Genomic DNA, 14,730 nt, shown 5'->3' with positions numbered 1-14,730 from the left:
CCTGGTGTGGGTGGCACCTCGGTCAGTGGATGCCCGGGGCCGAGAGTCTCTTGCTTTGTTCTATTTCTAGGTCGTCCCTTCCCTCCAACCTGGAGATCAGACGCCTGGAAGATGGAGCTGAGGGGGTGTTTGCTGTGACCCAGCTCGTCAAGCGCACGCAGTTTGGCCCATTTGAGTCGAGGAGAGTCGCCAAATGGGAGAAGGAGTCTGCGTTTCCATTGAAGGTAAAAGCTGGGGCCAGTGGGGGAGGCAGAACCCCTGCTTTGTGACCTTCCTCGTGCAGATGGGGCAATGCCCGCTGAGCTCCAGTGATTCATAAATGTCTTAGAAACAGCTCTAGGTATTATAGTTCTGCTGAATTTCCAAGACAATGTTCAGATTTTTTTTTAGTTTGTTCTTATATCACAAGAGCATCAGAGTTAAGTTAGTATTTTGCAAGACATTAAAGAGAGTCTGTTTAAAACATCTGCAAGAGTAGACCCCCAGCGCAGGCTTTAGGAGGGGAGCTTTCTGTGGATTTTTGCAGGAGTGCGTTAGTGTTTTTGCAGGGGTGCGTTAGTGTTTTTGCAGGGGTGCGTTAGTGTTTTTGCAGGGGTGCGTTAGCATTTTCACACCGGTGCAGAGTGCAGGATACCTTGCAAGGCTCTTTCGAAAGGAAGGTGTCTTGTCGAGGCCTTGATGAGAGGCCAGTGCAAAATTTGGCAGCTCTGAAAAGCACATCAGGCTGGAAAATGACAGCTTTTCTATGACACTGAGAAAACCAAAATGGAAGGAAATCGGTGGGAGGGCTTGGATCACTTAAAGTGAGACCCACGGAGGCGCCGTGAGGCGAGGGACGTGGGTGTCAGTCACAGCTCTGTCCCCGCACCCAGTACGCCCCCAGCCTCAGCCAGCCTTCAAAAACATCTGTGACATAAACAGAGGAACAGGTGCTGGTTGGGCAATGGTTACCCCGAGAGGTGCGCTCTCCTGGAGACCCTTAGCAGAGACCCACGTGTTTCAGGACAGAGGTGATCTAGGTGACCGCGGAGTTCCGCCAGTCCTTGGAGAACTGAGTTTACAAGGCAGATTTCAGCACAGCAGAGCGGAAGGAAAGGCACTTGATTTGTTTACAAAGAAAGGAAAGAAAGAGACGTTATTTTACGTGAAGGAGTGCGGTAAAGAGGCCTGGGGCTGATGCACGTAATCACTATGGGCCCGAGGTCGGCCCGAGGCCCCTTTGAAAAAGTCCTCTGTGCCTGTTTTGGTTTCTTTCAGCGACTCAGATTCTGAAGGTCTGTGTCTCGTATTGAGTTGTTTCCAGCACAGGCTCAGCGTTGGTTATCTGGGTCCTGGGGGCAGCTTTATGCCCGTGGAGGGAGGGCAAGGGAGCAGTTCCCACACCGGCTCAGGGTCGTTAGGCACCTGGTGGACCCCTCTGCCCCCTCCTCTTGCTTCTGAGGGCTCCATCCTCAAAGGGGGCCTCCAGCTCTTAGCAGTGGGGAGCCCCTACAGGAAAAGCCCAGGAGAGGGGGGAGATTTCTTCCTACAACGAGGAAGCAATGATTGCATCAGAAAATGGCGGACAGGAACCCCCTATTCCATGTGGTTACTTTGAACTTCAGAATATTCAAGCTTCTCCCCCTGGTCCCTGCCTGCAGTTAATGGATAAAGCAGTGGTGCTGCTTTGCAGAGGAGGGCGCAGCTTATAGAGATTGAGGAACTTTGCAACAGAGCCGGGAGAAGAACTTGGGTGTCCTGATGCCCAGATGGGCCATGAGTAGAACTCAGCTGTCCCGATGACACCTGGGCCAGGTATAGAGTTCAGGTGTCCCGATGACGTCTGGAACTGGAGTAGAGCTCAGGTGTCCTGATTCCCACCTGGGCCATGCCTAGAATTGAGGTGTCCCGATGACACCTGGGCCGGGAGTAGAACTCAAGAAGCACCTTCATGCCCACTTGAAAACTGATTAGAACTTGAGTGTCCAGGTTCTACACCTGGACCACCTAGACCTCAGATGTCCTAGTTCCCAGCCGGGCCACGCATAGAGCTCAGGTCTCCTGGTAACTCCTGGCCTAGGAGCAGAACTCAGGTTTCCCCATGCAGCAGAATGCACGTGTGCGGGTGCCCACCTGGACCACAGGTGGAATTAGGCGTCCCAGTTCCCACCTGAGCCATGCGGAGAACTAGGGTCTCCCGGTGACACCTGACCTTTTGCTGTGTCTCCTGCTTCCCTTCTGCTTGTGATCAGCCTACCTGACCCCTGTTCGGGGGTCTACCTCTGCCCTCCCACCACTGTAAATGCCCAAACAGGTCCGTATGGAGCACGGTTTGGCCTCTGATGTGGTGCCGTCCAGACTGGTCACTCAGCAGCCCCCCTTCTCTCACACACACACACACACACGCTGACACGCACACCGGTGGATAACCAGCCCCCGCCCCGGCCCCTCGGTGGGCCACGCTCACCCCCAGGTGTTCCAGAAGGACGGGCACCCCGTGTGCTTCGACACCTCCAATGAGGATGACTGCAACTGGATGATGCTGGTGCGGCCGGCAGCGGAGCCCGGGCACCAGAACCTGACGGCCTTCCAGCACGGCAGCGACGTGTACTTCACCACCTCGCGTGACATCCCCCCGGGCACCGAGCTGCGCGTGTGGTACGCGGCCTTCTACGCCAAGAGGATGGACAAGCCCATGCTGAGGCAGGCCTGCCCTGGGCTCCATGGTACGTGGGGGCCCCTGTCCCCAGCGCGCCTGCCGTCCTGCCACCCCACGGGGACCCACGGCCCCTTGGCCGCACGCAGCAGCCCGGTGTTAGTGAGAAGAGTCGGGCCGGGCAGGCCCGCGCGCGTGGGGAGCACTGAGGGCTCGGTCCTGACGCCACGTGGTGGGTCTGTAGGTCTGCTGGTTGAACATCTAGGCCGAGAAACCGTTAGAAGAGCTTGCCCCAAGCCAGGCGCTTGCTGGCGGGCAGCTCTGCCCCCAGCTCTGCGGCTTCACACGCGTCACTCACCCACCTGGTCCCTGGGGGTCAGGTTGTGGCCCCTGGGTTTGGGCAGAGGGAACGGAGCACAGAGAGGTTAAGGAAGCTTCCCTGAATCAGTGCAAAGAGTGACGGAATCAGGGTTTGCACCCGGATTCTGGCTCCAGTGCTGGTGCTAGCCACCTTCCAGCAGCCTCTTCCCGGAGGTCGGGGTGTGCGTGTGCATGTGCGTGTGTATACGCATGTGTGTGCCTGTGCAGCATGTGTCGTCAAAGAAAGACCCAGTGGAGTCACGTGTGATTCACCCACATCCCTTTGGAAAAGCAAATCAGAATGCCTGTCCTGCTGACCTGGGGTCGGGGGATCACCGCGTGAAGGGGGCCTTTTCTCCCGCGCTCTGGGTCCTCGGGGGTTCATCCTCACCACCTGGCCTTGAGGGGCCACGGGGTGGCTCACACGTGGCATTACAACCTGGGAGGGCAGGGCTTTCATACGGCTCCACCTGGCCCTGCCCGGGGCAGCTTGTTGCTGCCACGAAGATTACTTCCTGTGGCAGGACTTTCCTTCCGACCGCCGAACAACAGGGTTCTGACAAGGAGATGATCCCTCTTATTATGAGCACCGTGGGGTACAGACAGCTCCGTACAGGCTTGGGAGGTGCTGGTCTGTCCCACGTGGGCATCGTGGCGGAGGTTTGGGAGCTGCTTCCGGTGGGCTCACGTGGCAGTGTGAGAGAGGGAGGGAGGTATCCGTGAGGCATCCCAGACGAAGCACCACAAACCGGGGCTAAAACAAAGGAAACGTGTTGTCTCACAGTCTGGAAGCCTGGAGTCCAAGAAGCGGATTTCCCAGCTCTGGTGTTGCCGACAGCCCTCGGCGGTCCTGGAGTGGAGCTGCAGCTCCCCATCCCTGCCTGGGTCTCTCCCTGTGTCTCTGGGTTCTCTCCTTATGAGGACACCAGTCACTGGGTTTAGGACCACCCTCAACCAGTCTGACCCATCTTATCTTGGTTACCTCTGCAGAGACCCTACCCAAAGGTTCCAGGCGGACGTGAATTTCCAGGACCCCTCTTCAGTCCCTGCAGGCTGGCTGGGTGGTGGTGGCCCGTGGAGCCTCTGGGGGGTGCTCTGGGGGTGACAGATGGCTGCAGGCGGGGTCTGGTGGCAGGAGAGGGTTTGCATCTTCGCAGGGATATTTGCAGGGAGACTGGGTTTGACGGCCCTTTATTTTGATAGTAAAGGGGGCAGGAAGAATTTGGAGAGACCCTGCGTTTTTCACCAGACTGCTCTAGCCCCTAGGGTTTGCTAAAACCGGGTACCTGGCCCTGCCCCTGCCCCTGGGAGGCACCTGCAGCGGCACTCCACGGGGTCAGGAGTCATTTTCAAGCACCGAGGTGAGGCCACCTCCCTGGGTGCTGGCCAGGGTCACCAGGATCCTCCTGACCTGGCTTTCTCGTGTCGTCGATTCCTTACCCCGTGCGTGTCCTGGGACCAGCCCAGACTGCACGTCAGGGTTTGGCTTGTAGAGTCTGACCTTGTCAGTTGTGTGCTGGAGGTGGCATGCATGCCCCTCATGGCTCTCAAGGTCAAAGTCAACACAGAGGTCACCTCCCCTTATCAGAGTTCCAGTTGTTGTTGGCTTTTTGCCTCCGGGGGGCTCTTGAATCTGGGGCTGCGTTGGAGAGCATAGATCTTCATGAAATGAGCCCAGGACCGTGTTGTCCAATACCTGCCTCCGGATTCCGTTCTAACCGTTCTCAAGCAGGACACTAGGGTAGCTGGGGCCCCTCCTCTGGGCTTCTGAGAATGTAGGGTGCTGTTCATAACCAGGCAAGCAGCGTGGCCACCCTAAACTAGCTTCTGAATTGGGGAAATAAATAAGCAACTTAGGTACTCGAACAGTTTAGAAATAGCTTCTATGATCTTTCTCACTTTCTGTTTCGGGACGAATGTCAAGCACATATTTCTTGGCGACGTGATGAAAGTTCCTGACTGCTGTTAACTAGCTGGTTAGTTGGGTTCCTTGTTTCTTTTCTCCCTGGGAGAGCCCCCTGCTGAGTGCCCGCTTGGCCCCGGCAGTGCTGCTGGCGCCAGTACCATTGCTGCACCTAGGGACGTGGCAGCCGCCCTAGGACCCCCGTGTTGTCTCCTACCACCCTGGCCTCCTGCCCAGCCCCTTCCCCAGGCCCCTCTCCCCTCCCCTGACGTCCCCTCCTGGCACAGAGAGGCTTCTGGAACGCTGCTCCAGCCCCACCCATCCGGGTGCCCAGGGCCCAGGGCGGTCTCAGGTGTGTGTTTTGAACACCTCACCCATCGGCAGCCGTGCGTTGGGAGTACTGGGTTACCGAGTGCCCACTTCCCAGTAACGGGAGCAGATGAGACCTGTGAGGAGAGGCCTGGAAACCCGTGGAAAGCTGGCTTTCTGCAGGATTCCGATTATCCAGATCTGCCAGGTAGGGAGGTGGCTTCCCCTCTGCCCCTCCTGAGATGAGGCCGCTCCCCATCCCGCCTCTGGTCTGGACACACCCGTGAGCTCACACGGGGCCTTTGTGGCCAGCGCTGCACCCTTAGCCCGATGCGGGTGGGTCAGAGCAAGGTGAGGGGGCCTTAGGAACCAGCAGTTTGTTCCAGAAGCGTCCTGAGGGGGCCCGTGGGCAAGGAGCAGTCTGCCTCTACGTTATTCATAAACTTTCTAGGTGAGCGTCGGAACTGCCAAGACTCATTGGTTCTCTCTCTCTATGAATTTGCCTCAGACGTCCTTGTCATAGATGTTTGCCATAGAGATCGGCCAGTTTGTAGACTGGCAGAGGAGACTTTTAGATACAGAGGGAAGTGGGTTTCCTTCTCCCTGGCACACTCCTTTCAAAAATTAACCTGTTTTTTTTTTTTCTGGTAGTGGATTTACTTTTCTAATCACATGTTCTCCTTGAGCTCCCATTAAGGCTGGTTTCTCTTCTTTACACACACCTGGGCCCGTTGGCAGGTGAAGGAGGAGGCCCAGAAGCCCAGTGGTCCCAGCGGGCGGGTGCATGGGGTTCAGGGTCGGCTGTCAGCATCAGAGTTTCAAAATCACCTTTCTAGTGAAAAAAATGAAATATAAGTACATTTCATAACATTTGGGGAACTTTGAAATCACCATCTTAACGACTCTTAGCATTTTTGATTAGCATTTTCTAATAGTTTTAAAAAACCAGCACTGTGGGCGTGTAGTTAACAAACAATAAAATAGCGATTTTAGGTGGACAGTTCAGAGTTGGGACAAACGTCTACAGTTGTGTGAGCTCCACCACAGTCAAGATGTAGGACGTTCTGAGCACCCCAGACGGTCCCCTCGCACAGCTCTGTACTCCGTCCCCTGGCGGCCAGCATCTACCCTCTGTCCCTGTAGTTCTGCCATTTCTTTTCCTTCGCTTAAAAGGCTGTGCACTTCCGCGTGGTTGAGGTCTTGCTGTACGTGCTGATGTACCACGTGATGATCTTCATCACACGTTCTGCCGACCGTCCTGCTGTGGGCCTTCTCCCTGGCTCTCCACTGCCAGCTACTGTTTCATTTTGCGTAGACACCTCTTTTGTTGGGCGTGTGAGTGGTTGGGATGAAGAACTGCCTTCTGACTGCTGGCTAATTTTTTCTTAAGTCTTTTTTTTTTTTTTTTGTGGTACACGGGCCTCTCACTGCTGTGGCTTCTCCCGTTGTGGAGCCCAGGCTCCGGACGCGCAGGCTCAGCGGCCATGGCTCACGGGCCCAGCCGCTCCGCGGCATGTGGGATCTTCCCAGACCGGGGCACAAACCTGCGTCCCCTGCATCGGCAGGCGGACTCTCAACCACTGTGCCACCAGGGAAGCCCTTATCGCTGTTTTCTGACACAGACAGAGGCGTGCTTTTTCCTGGTTCTGAACGCGTGTGCAGTCGCCCTTCTGGATGGTTTTGCTTTGCGAGTGGCCCCGGAGGGTTGCGATGGGTCATGCGTGTCAACACAAGCTGCACAGAGACGGGAGTGGAGGTGGTGGTGAGGGCTGGTGGCCCCCGTCCAGCCCTGACAGGCTGCCACGTGGGGTTTAGCGAATCAGCTTCCTGGGCCAGGACATCACGAACATACCTTCACTTGGAATGTCCCCGTTACCAAGTCAGCTCGCACTGCTCACCGCACAAGCAGCCCGTAAATCGAGAGACCAGCTGGGGCAAGAAATGGCGACTTTATTGGAAAGCCAGCAGACCGAGGAGATGGTGGACCCGTGTCCCAAAGAACCAGCTGAGTTAGAATTCAGGCTGCTTTCATGCTAAAAGGGGAGGGAGTAAAATCAGGCGTCTCCTGGTTCCGGTCAGGGGATATTAATTTCCTCCTTCCTGCAGCCATTCACAGGTGAGCCTGGTCCGGATGTTTCCTGTGAGCCAAGCAAAGGTGTTTTAGCTTTACCGTCTTTACCCGGGAGGCAGGGTGCCCAGTGAGGGGCCATTAGGTATCATTTAAGCTTATAGGCAACATCCCTTTAGTGATTAACTTGTCACAGAATACAAAGGTTCTTCTCCATTACATCCCCAACTTCGAGGTCTCACGAGAGCATCGGTAGTTTTCTTTGAAAAGGACCCTGAGCAACCAGGGTCTTCCTCTGTGTTCCATGGACCCTGGTCATCTCCCCCCGCCCCCAGACTCCCACGGGGGTGCCGGGAGGGCTAGGGGCACTGCCTCCGCAGTAAGCACCTGCCCCAGGCAGCTGTTTCAACCTAAATTCAATAAAAGTGAAAGTCCAGCTCCCCGGGGGCACTCGGCGCACGTGGCTGCCCCCCTGGCCGGCAGTCACAGAGCATTTCTGTCACTGCAGAAAGCTCTGCTGGCCAGCGCTGGGCAGGAGCCGTGGCCACACCAGGGCGCGTGGCCTGGCTGTTTGGGGTTCCGCCCTTTCTTGTCACATGAGCCAGTGAGAGGTTGGGGAATTCGATGTGGGCCGTAGCATGCATTTTTTCTTTTCTTGAAGTTGTATGGGGGGGATGGTGTCTGGTCCCACCAGACTGGCTTCTGGGAGGAGGCCACGTTTCCGTGACTGGTGACAGCCCTGCGTCAGGCCCTGGTTCCAGTGCTCTGTGCCCGGCTTCCTCATCTGTGAAATGGGGACATTCACGGGCACGAGCGAGTCCGTGCAGGTAAAACGCCGAGAACGGCGCCTGGAGCATTGGACCTGCTCCCAAGCGGTGACAGTTGTTACCGCTGTCATTGTCACCTCCTGCGAGGGCAGGTGTGCCCTGCACTGGGCTGGGCTGCACAGAGAGAGCAGCTGCTGGACCACCTCCCCCTCTTGTCTTTTGAAGCTGCAGGCACCCCAGAGAGCAGCACGCCAGTGGAGGCGGAACCCAGCCGGTGGGTGTGCAAGGTGTGTTCGGCCGCCTTCCTTGAGCTGCAGCTGCTGAATGGTAAGGGGCAGGTGCCTGCCCAGCCAGACGCCGGCGAGTCCCGCGCTGCGCTCCCCCTGACGTGCTCTGTCGCTTCCACGCCATCCCTCTGGGATGGTGGCAGAGCACACGGGAGTTCCCTGGCTTTGCGGGAGCAGCGCAGCTCCCAGCCTGTGTCTTCTAGGCCTCCTCCCGGGATCTGTGCTTTGGCTTGAGGTTCTCTGCGTGTCTGGCAGCGAGGGGTCTTGTTTCCTTTCTCTGAAGCTCAGCAGAGCATTAGTTTGGTGTGGGGGACAGTCTCTATTTCTGTAGCCTTCCCAAGCATTCGCAGCCGGGTGGCCGCATCGTTAGCTTGTTCTGCTACGTGGCCAAACTTCCAAACGCTTCCCGTGACACGCAGCACGTAACGTTGTTTGCTTTAAAACTTTCCTTTCCTCATCCCTCACCCCTCTCCTTCCCTGGCCCCTCGAGGGCACTCGCGCTGCACAGTGGTCCTGAGCGTGGAACAAGTGGGGAGACAGCCGCCACTTCACACCGAGGCCTGTGTGAGCCAGTCGAGGTTGTCGATGGGAAGAATGGCTCCTTGGCCGAGTGTGCAGGCGGGTGCCAGTGGTCCCTGGAGGGCGCTGGTCCCCATCTGTCTCGTGGGTCACTCCTCCGTCCTCTTGCTGGTGCCCCGCCCTCCAGCCAGCCTGAGCCCAGCTCACCTTCATTCAGGGAGCATGGTCATCTCTGTCTGTTTCCTGTGTGTGGCCCAGTTATCTTTCCCTGGGAGGTCTTTGAGGTTTCTTCTGTTGAAAATAAAGGTTTTTGGCCTTCATGCAGTGTTTTGAAAGACAATTTTGTTCATTATGAATTGAATGTTTATCACTATTCCTCTTCAAAGGCTACATTTTAAAATAACTGTATTATATATTCATCGTAGAAAAATTAGAAAGCTTAAATGAGCTTTGAGAAGAATATAAAAGTTGCCTGTGAGGTCACCGTAGAGAGACCCACGTTACTTTTCGCTGTGTTCTTCCAGTTTCTCTTTGCTCACACACGCGCACCCAGGCTTTTAGTTTTTACAAAACTGTACGTGATATTACAAAACTGCCCGGCTTCTGTCGCCTGACTGACTTTTTAAAATGGCGGTTGTGTTTGGTGCAGTGGAAATGCTGTCATTTTCAAAGCAGAAGAAATAACGTTTATTTGCCTCTGCAGAGGGCACCCTGTTAGCAAATAAAATTGAAAACAAACAAAATGGAGGTTGGGAGTGGACGCTCGGCCTTATATGCCTTTGCTCCCCTGTCCTGCAGAGCACCTGTTGGGCCATTTGGAACAATCCAGGAGCGTCCCCCCAGCCGGCCAGCAGGATTCGGCGGCAGAGAAGGAAGCAGACGTGCCCCGGGGGGAGCCTCCCGCAGTTCCCAAGAGTGTCAGTGCCGCCAAAGAGCAGAAGAAAAAGCCTCGAAGGGGGAGAAAACCCAAAGCATCCAAGCCAGAGCAGCCTCTAGTTATCGTGGAAGGCGAGGAGCCCGCAGGTGAGGGGGAGGGGCCCGCAGGTGAGGCTGGTCCCAGTCCTGGGGTAGCAGTGAAGGGAATGGGGAGGGACCTGAGGCCATGTTGCCTCCATGCCGGGTAGCAAAACTCGGCACAGAGCCCTTCTCTTTCGCTGAAGCAGCTCTTCGCGCACGGCGACTCGCAGTGCGGTTGGCAGGCTGTGCCGGCTGTGACCTTTGACAAGCGCGTCCACCTGTGTAGCCGGATATCAGGACAGAGAGCATGTCCGTTCCCCCCAGCCGCTTCCCGGCTTGTCTCCGCGTGGACTGGCGTTCCCGTCCTGGGCACCGTCTCTGTGCCCGGCATCTCCCGCACGGCGTGTAGGGGAGGCTCGTCCACAGCCGGGTCCCCGCTGCCTCTTCTCCTTTGCTGTCGAGCCGTGTTGGTCCATCATGTGGATGCCCCACCGTCTGCTCCCGTGTCCCCTGTGGACAGTCGTGCAGCTGGCCTCCAGGCCGTGGCTAAAGCCATTCTCTGACTGTACAGTAGCCTCAGTTGAGCTTGGAGTGACCTTGGGCCCTCATTCTCGGGTGTGGGATTCCCAAAATGCCATGTCCCCTCGGCCCTCACGTGGCCTCTGCCAGAAGTGCCTGGTGCCAGAGGATTCCTGGCGGGTCTCGCACGTAAGGACCAGACATGATGCTCAGACACTAGCGAGTCCCCTCACTACCTTCCTTACTGATCACTGGGCAGTTTTTCTTTTCGCCGTCTGCCGTAGCCCAGGATTTCTTTTGCGAGAGTGAGAAGAAATTTTTATCCTTTCTTGGAATTAAAGAGAATTCAGAGGAGCAGCCCTCACATAATGTTCTCAGGAGAAGTGGTTTAAACTTCCCCTGGACAGTTTCCCTGCTTCTCTATAAAGAAGTAGAGGAGAAGGAGGTGAAAAGCTTATTAAATGATTATTTCACTAATTCTAAGTTGCATTAGGAAGACGTCACAGTAGGTGAAGTGGCTAAATCTTTGCACGTAACCTTCCCGTATTTCACTTGTCCAGAGGTTCAGGCCTGGGTCCCTGTCACTGTGGTTATTTGATATTTGACTCTTGTACAAAATGATGATCTGCTTTTGAACATACTCAAGATGGCTTGTGTGATTACAAAAATTAATATTTCCAAATCTCTGTCAGGACAGAATTAGCTAGGTTATAAGGTCCCACCGTATGTCAAAGTGTTTCGGTTTTAGGTGGTACGAAAGGGATTGAGATAGTGTCATGACTTAACCACAGATTATAACTCCAGTTTTGAGTTAAGAATAATATTTTGCTTTTCTAAATCTGCAGGTAAATGTGTGGATTCTAAACTATCGCTAGTTTTTTTGTGTTTTTTTTCCCCCGTGTCAATCTTGTGATCTGTGTCTGCAGCGTTGGCCTGGCTCTGGCCCCTCGGGCCTGTCATCTTGGTTCGGGTGCGTTCCATCCCCGGCCCTGGTGATGACACGGCTTGTCCTGTCCCCTCCACACAGAACAAGTGGCAGAGATCATGAGCGAGGTCGAGCCTGTGGCTGCGTCGCCGGACGAACGGATCATGGAGCTGGTTCTGGGGAAGCTGGCCGCCACCCCCAGCGACGCGAGCTCAGTGCCAAAGTATGTCCCAGAGCAGCGCGTGGGCCCGGCTTCACAGGCAAAGGCGCCGTGGCGGCTAATCCGTTCCAGAGGGAAGGCCGGATGAGAGGGGATGGTTTACTTCTTGTAGGAAACGTATGTGCTTGGGAAGCAGCAGGAGCTCTGGAGCCCAGGGGGTTAATAGCGCATCCACTGTGAAATAGCTTAAAATTTTAAAAACTATTTTTTACTGTAGTAAAGTACACATAGTACACAATTTACCATCTTAATCGTTTTTAAGTGTACGATTCGGTGGTTTTAAATACATTCACCTTGCAGTGCAGCCTTCCGCCCATCTCTGGAACTTTTTCATCTTCCCCAAACTGAAACTCCATACTTACGAAAAACACTGACTCCCTATCAGCCCCTCCCCAGCCCCTGGCGCCCGCCATTCTGCCTTCTGTCTCTGTGAAGAGCTCAGAGGAGGTACCTGTGTCTCCAGGGGCCTCATATACGTGTTCTCACACGGTGTTTGTCTTTTTGTGATTGGCTTATTTCACTTAACGTGACGCCCTCGAGGTTCATCTGTGTTGTAGCAGGTGTCGGAATGTCCTTCCATTTTAAGGCAGAATAATATTCCATCATGTGGGATGGACCACATTTTGTTTATTCATTCTTCCATCAAGGACACTTGTGTTGCTTCTGCCTTGGCTGCTGTGAACAAATGCTGCTATGATAGGACAGTTTGTATTTAAACTTCTGTAAATTTAACACCTTGCTCTGTGTGTTTCCACTTTTTATGAACGAGGAAAATGTTTGTATTTTAGTTATTATTCTTAGGCAGTTTTTTGCCCTGGAGTTGAATAAGCTGGTGGCAGTATTTTTTTCCAGCCCTTTTCCCACGGGGCCAAAACGCGCCTGGTCCTTTAGGGTTCGGGAAGCTGTGGAAAAACTGAAAACAGAGCAGAGCAATGTCAGAAATGGTGAACCTGACCTACTTATTTATACTCCATCTTATTGCCCAGAGGGTTTCGGTAACTTACCGTCAGAAACACATTTCATAGGGAGAAGAAGTTTGAAAAATCAGGTTCGGGGAAAATATGAAACAGGGTAGAGGCAAGTGAAGAAAAAGAGAACAGTTATGGTTACTCCAGTCGGCACGCCAACTGAGCTCCAGGCTTCCCGGTGGCCGGAGTTAACGCCCAGGGAGCTGAGCGGCCGGTACGGGAAAAGCTAACTGGTGGCACTGCGCGTTCAGCGTGTCTGTCCCTTCCAGGTGCCCCAAAGCTGCAGGGGTGTGCCTGAGCACGGCCCCCCGCTCTCGTGTCCGGCTAGGAGGATTTGCCAGGGCCTCTCTCCAAGGTGACTGTGACCTTGAACTTTTTTCTCCGACCACCCTGTCTCCCACCGGTCTCACCGGCTGGTGTGTCTAACCCAGCAGGTTCCCGCACCATCAGAGCGGCAGCATCACCCTCAAGAGGAGCCTGATTCTCTCGAGCCGCCACGGCATCCGGCGGAAGCTGGTGCGGCAGCTGGGGGAGCACCGGCGGGTCTACCAGTGCAGCATCTGCAGCAAGGTCTTCCAGAACAGCAGCAACCTCAGCAGGCACGTGCGCTCCCACGGTGAGTCCCCACGACGTCGGCGCCGGGTGGCTGGGAGCCGGGCGGCGCGCCCCAGGCGGGCGTGTGGTCTCAGGGCGCCTGGAGCAGTGGCGCGCGGCTTGTCCCTGCTCGTCCCTTAGGCGACAAGCTGTTTAAATGCGAGGAGTGCACCAAGCTGTTCAGCCGCAAGGAGAGCCTGAAGCAGCACGTCTCCTACAAGCACAGCAGGAACGAGGTGGGTGAAGGGCCGCTGCCGTCCAGTGACGGAGGAGAGCAGCCCGTTGGCGCTGATGAAGGAGTCACGGGGTGGGGGCAGCGGGAGCCGGAGAGGCCCAGGTGGGTAGGTGGGCGCCAGCAGGGCTCGGGCCGAGCGAGAGGCCCGCGTGGGCAGCGAGCTCACCCGGGCGCGGGGCTCCCTTTCAGGGCAGGGGCACGGCCAGACAGGGTTCACGCTCCACGCTGGGCAGGAGGGTAGCGGGGGGAAGGGCCCATTGCTGGAGCAGCTCCCTGAGGGGGCGCGTCCCAGCTGCCCCCGCTTCCCGCCCCCCCCCCCCCCCCCCCGACCAGGTCGACAGCGAGTACAGGTACCGGTGCGGCACCTGCGAGAAGACCTTCCGCATCCAGAGCGCGCTGGAGTTTCACAACTGCCGGACAGGTGAGGGGCCCCGCCCGGCGCTGAGGCGCGGGTACCTGGCGGGGTGGGGACCAGGTGTTCCGGCAGAGGGTGAAGGTGGATTTAACAGGTGTCCTCACCTGTAACGTTCCCCGCCGTTCGGGGTGCTTCAAGCAGCTGTTACTTACTCTCAAGAGACCGAAACTTTCCCTTTAGACGGGGATTTATTTCACATCCTGTTATTCCTCCGAAGCAGCCACATATGGCCCACAGTTGAGCCCGTGGTGAAGCAGGGGGGTTTCGTCGTCGCCGAGGATGGTGAGTGGTAGGGTTGCTCTGGGACCCGGTGAGCAGTCCTTGAAGAGATGGGGTCGCGGCTGGAGGGCTGGGCTTCCGCCTCGCTCTCGGCAGGAGCTTCCTCAGCCATCCGCTCCCCTCCCTCCGAGGACCCCGCCTGGGTCCAGGTGAGAGCCTTGCCGCTCCCTCGCACACTCCGGCCTCCGCTGAGCCTGCCGCTGTCCCCAGTCCCCACTCGTGACACGGACCCTCGTCTGCTTGCGTGCAGCTGAGGCCGGCGTGCTTGGGCCAGCCGGCGGCCGGGACGGGTCTCTGGGCCTGGCCGAGGCTCTCAGGCCCCGTGTCTGGCCGAGCGCGCAGCTGGCTAGTGTACGCGATGTGTAAATCCCCGGGGACGGCCAGGGGACGGCTGTGCAGGAGCCCAGCCGGCAGGGGAGGCCCGTGTCCTGTCCCCGCGGCTCTTTGCCCTGTGCCCCGTGGGGGAAGGCGGACGGCTGCGTTCCCACCCAGGGAGGATGGGGTTGGCGGAGGGTCGCTGTTGTCTTTTCGGCCCCCTCTTCTAGGCATCGTCGCACACCTGGGGGGTGGATACCAGTGGCAGTCGGCTTAGAGACCTGCCAGGTTAACCTTTGATTCCGAACCCTCTTCCGTCGAGCCCTCGGTGTGTGTCACCGGTCACTCTGTATCTCTGTGCTGGTTCTCGTTAGGGTGCCGGGGGGCCGGCCCGCATCTCAGGGCACCCTTACCCTGTCACCTAAATCGCCACTGCCCCTCCCTGCCGGTGGCCA

General features: G+C 56.5%; 1 protein-coding gene across 4 annotated transcripts in view; it reads left to right on the top strand.

Moving 5' to 3' along the window:
* The window catches only part of PRDM15 (PR/SET domain 15), a 58,601-nt gene that overhangs the window by 16,999 nt on the left and 26,872 nt on the right, over positions 1 to 14,730 (top strand). For 3 of the 4 annotated variants that reach the window (XM_033856104.2, XM_033856107.2, XM_073804530.1), the window contains exons 4-11: positions 71 to 224; positions 2,453 to 2,705; positions 8,268 to 8,369; positions 9,647 to 9,871; positions 11,352 to 11,472; positions 12,869 to 13,053; positions 13,173 to 13,267; positions 13,600 to 13,687. In XM_033856104.2, the coding sequence (XP_033711995.1) occupies positions 71 to 224; positions 2,453 to 2,705; positions 8,268 to 8,369; positions 9,647 to 9,871; positions 11,352 to 11,472; positions 12,869 to 13,053; positions 13,173 to 13,267; positions 13,600 to 13,687 (1,223 nt within the window). The remainder of the gene's footprint in view (positions 1 to 70; positions 225 to 2,452; positions 2,706 to 8,267; positions 8,370 to 9,646; positions 9,872 to 11,351; positions 11,473 to 12,868; positions 13,054 to 13,172; positions 13,268 to 13,599; positions 13,688 to 14,730) is intronic. The other variant, XM_033856105.2, reaches the window with a different exon arrangement.

Source organism: Tursiops truncatus, chromosome 4 (genome assembly GCF_011762595.2).
Source record: "Tursiops truncatus isolate mTurTru1 chromosome 4, mTurTru1.mat.Y, whole genome shotgun sequence".
Lineage (NCBI taxonomy): Eukaryota > Metazoa > Chordata > Mammalia > Artiodactyla > Delphinidae > Tursiops > Tursiops truncatus.
The sequence above is the reverse complement of the archived record's forward strand: the minus strand, read 5'-3'. Positions and strand labels throughout refer to the sequence as shown.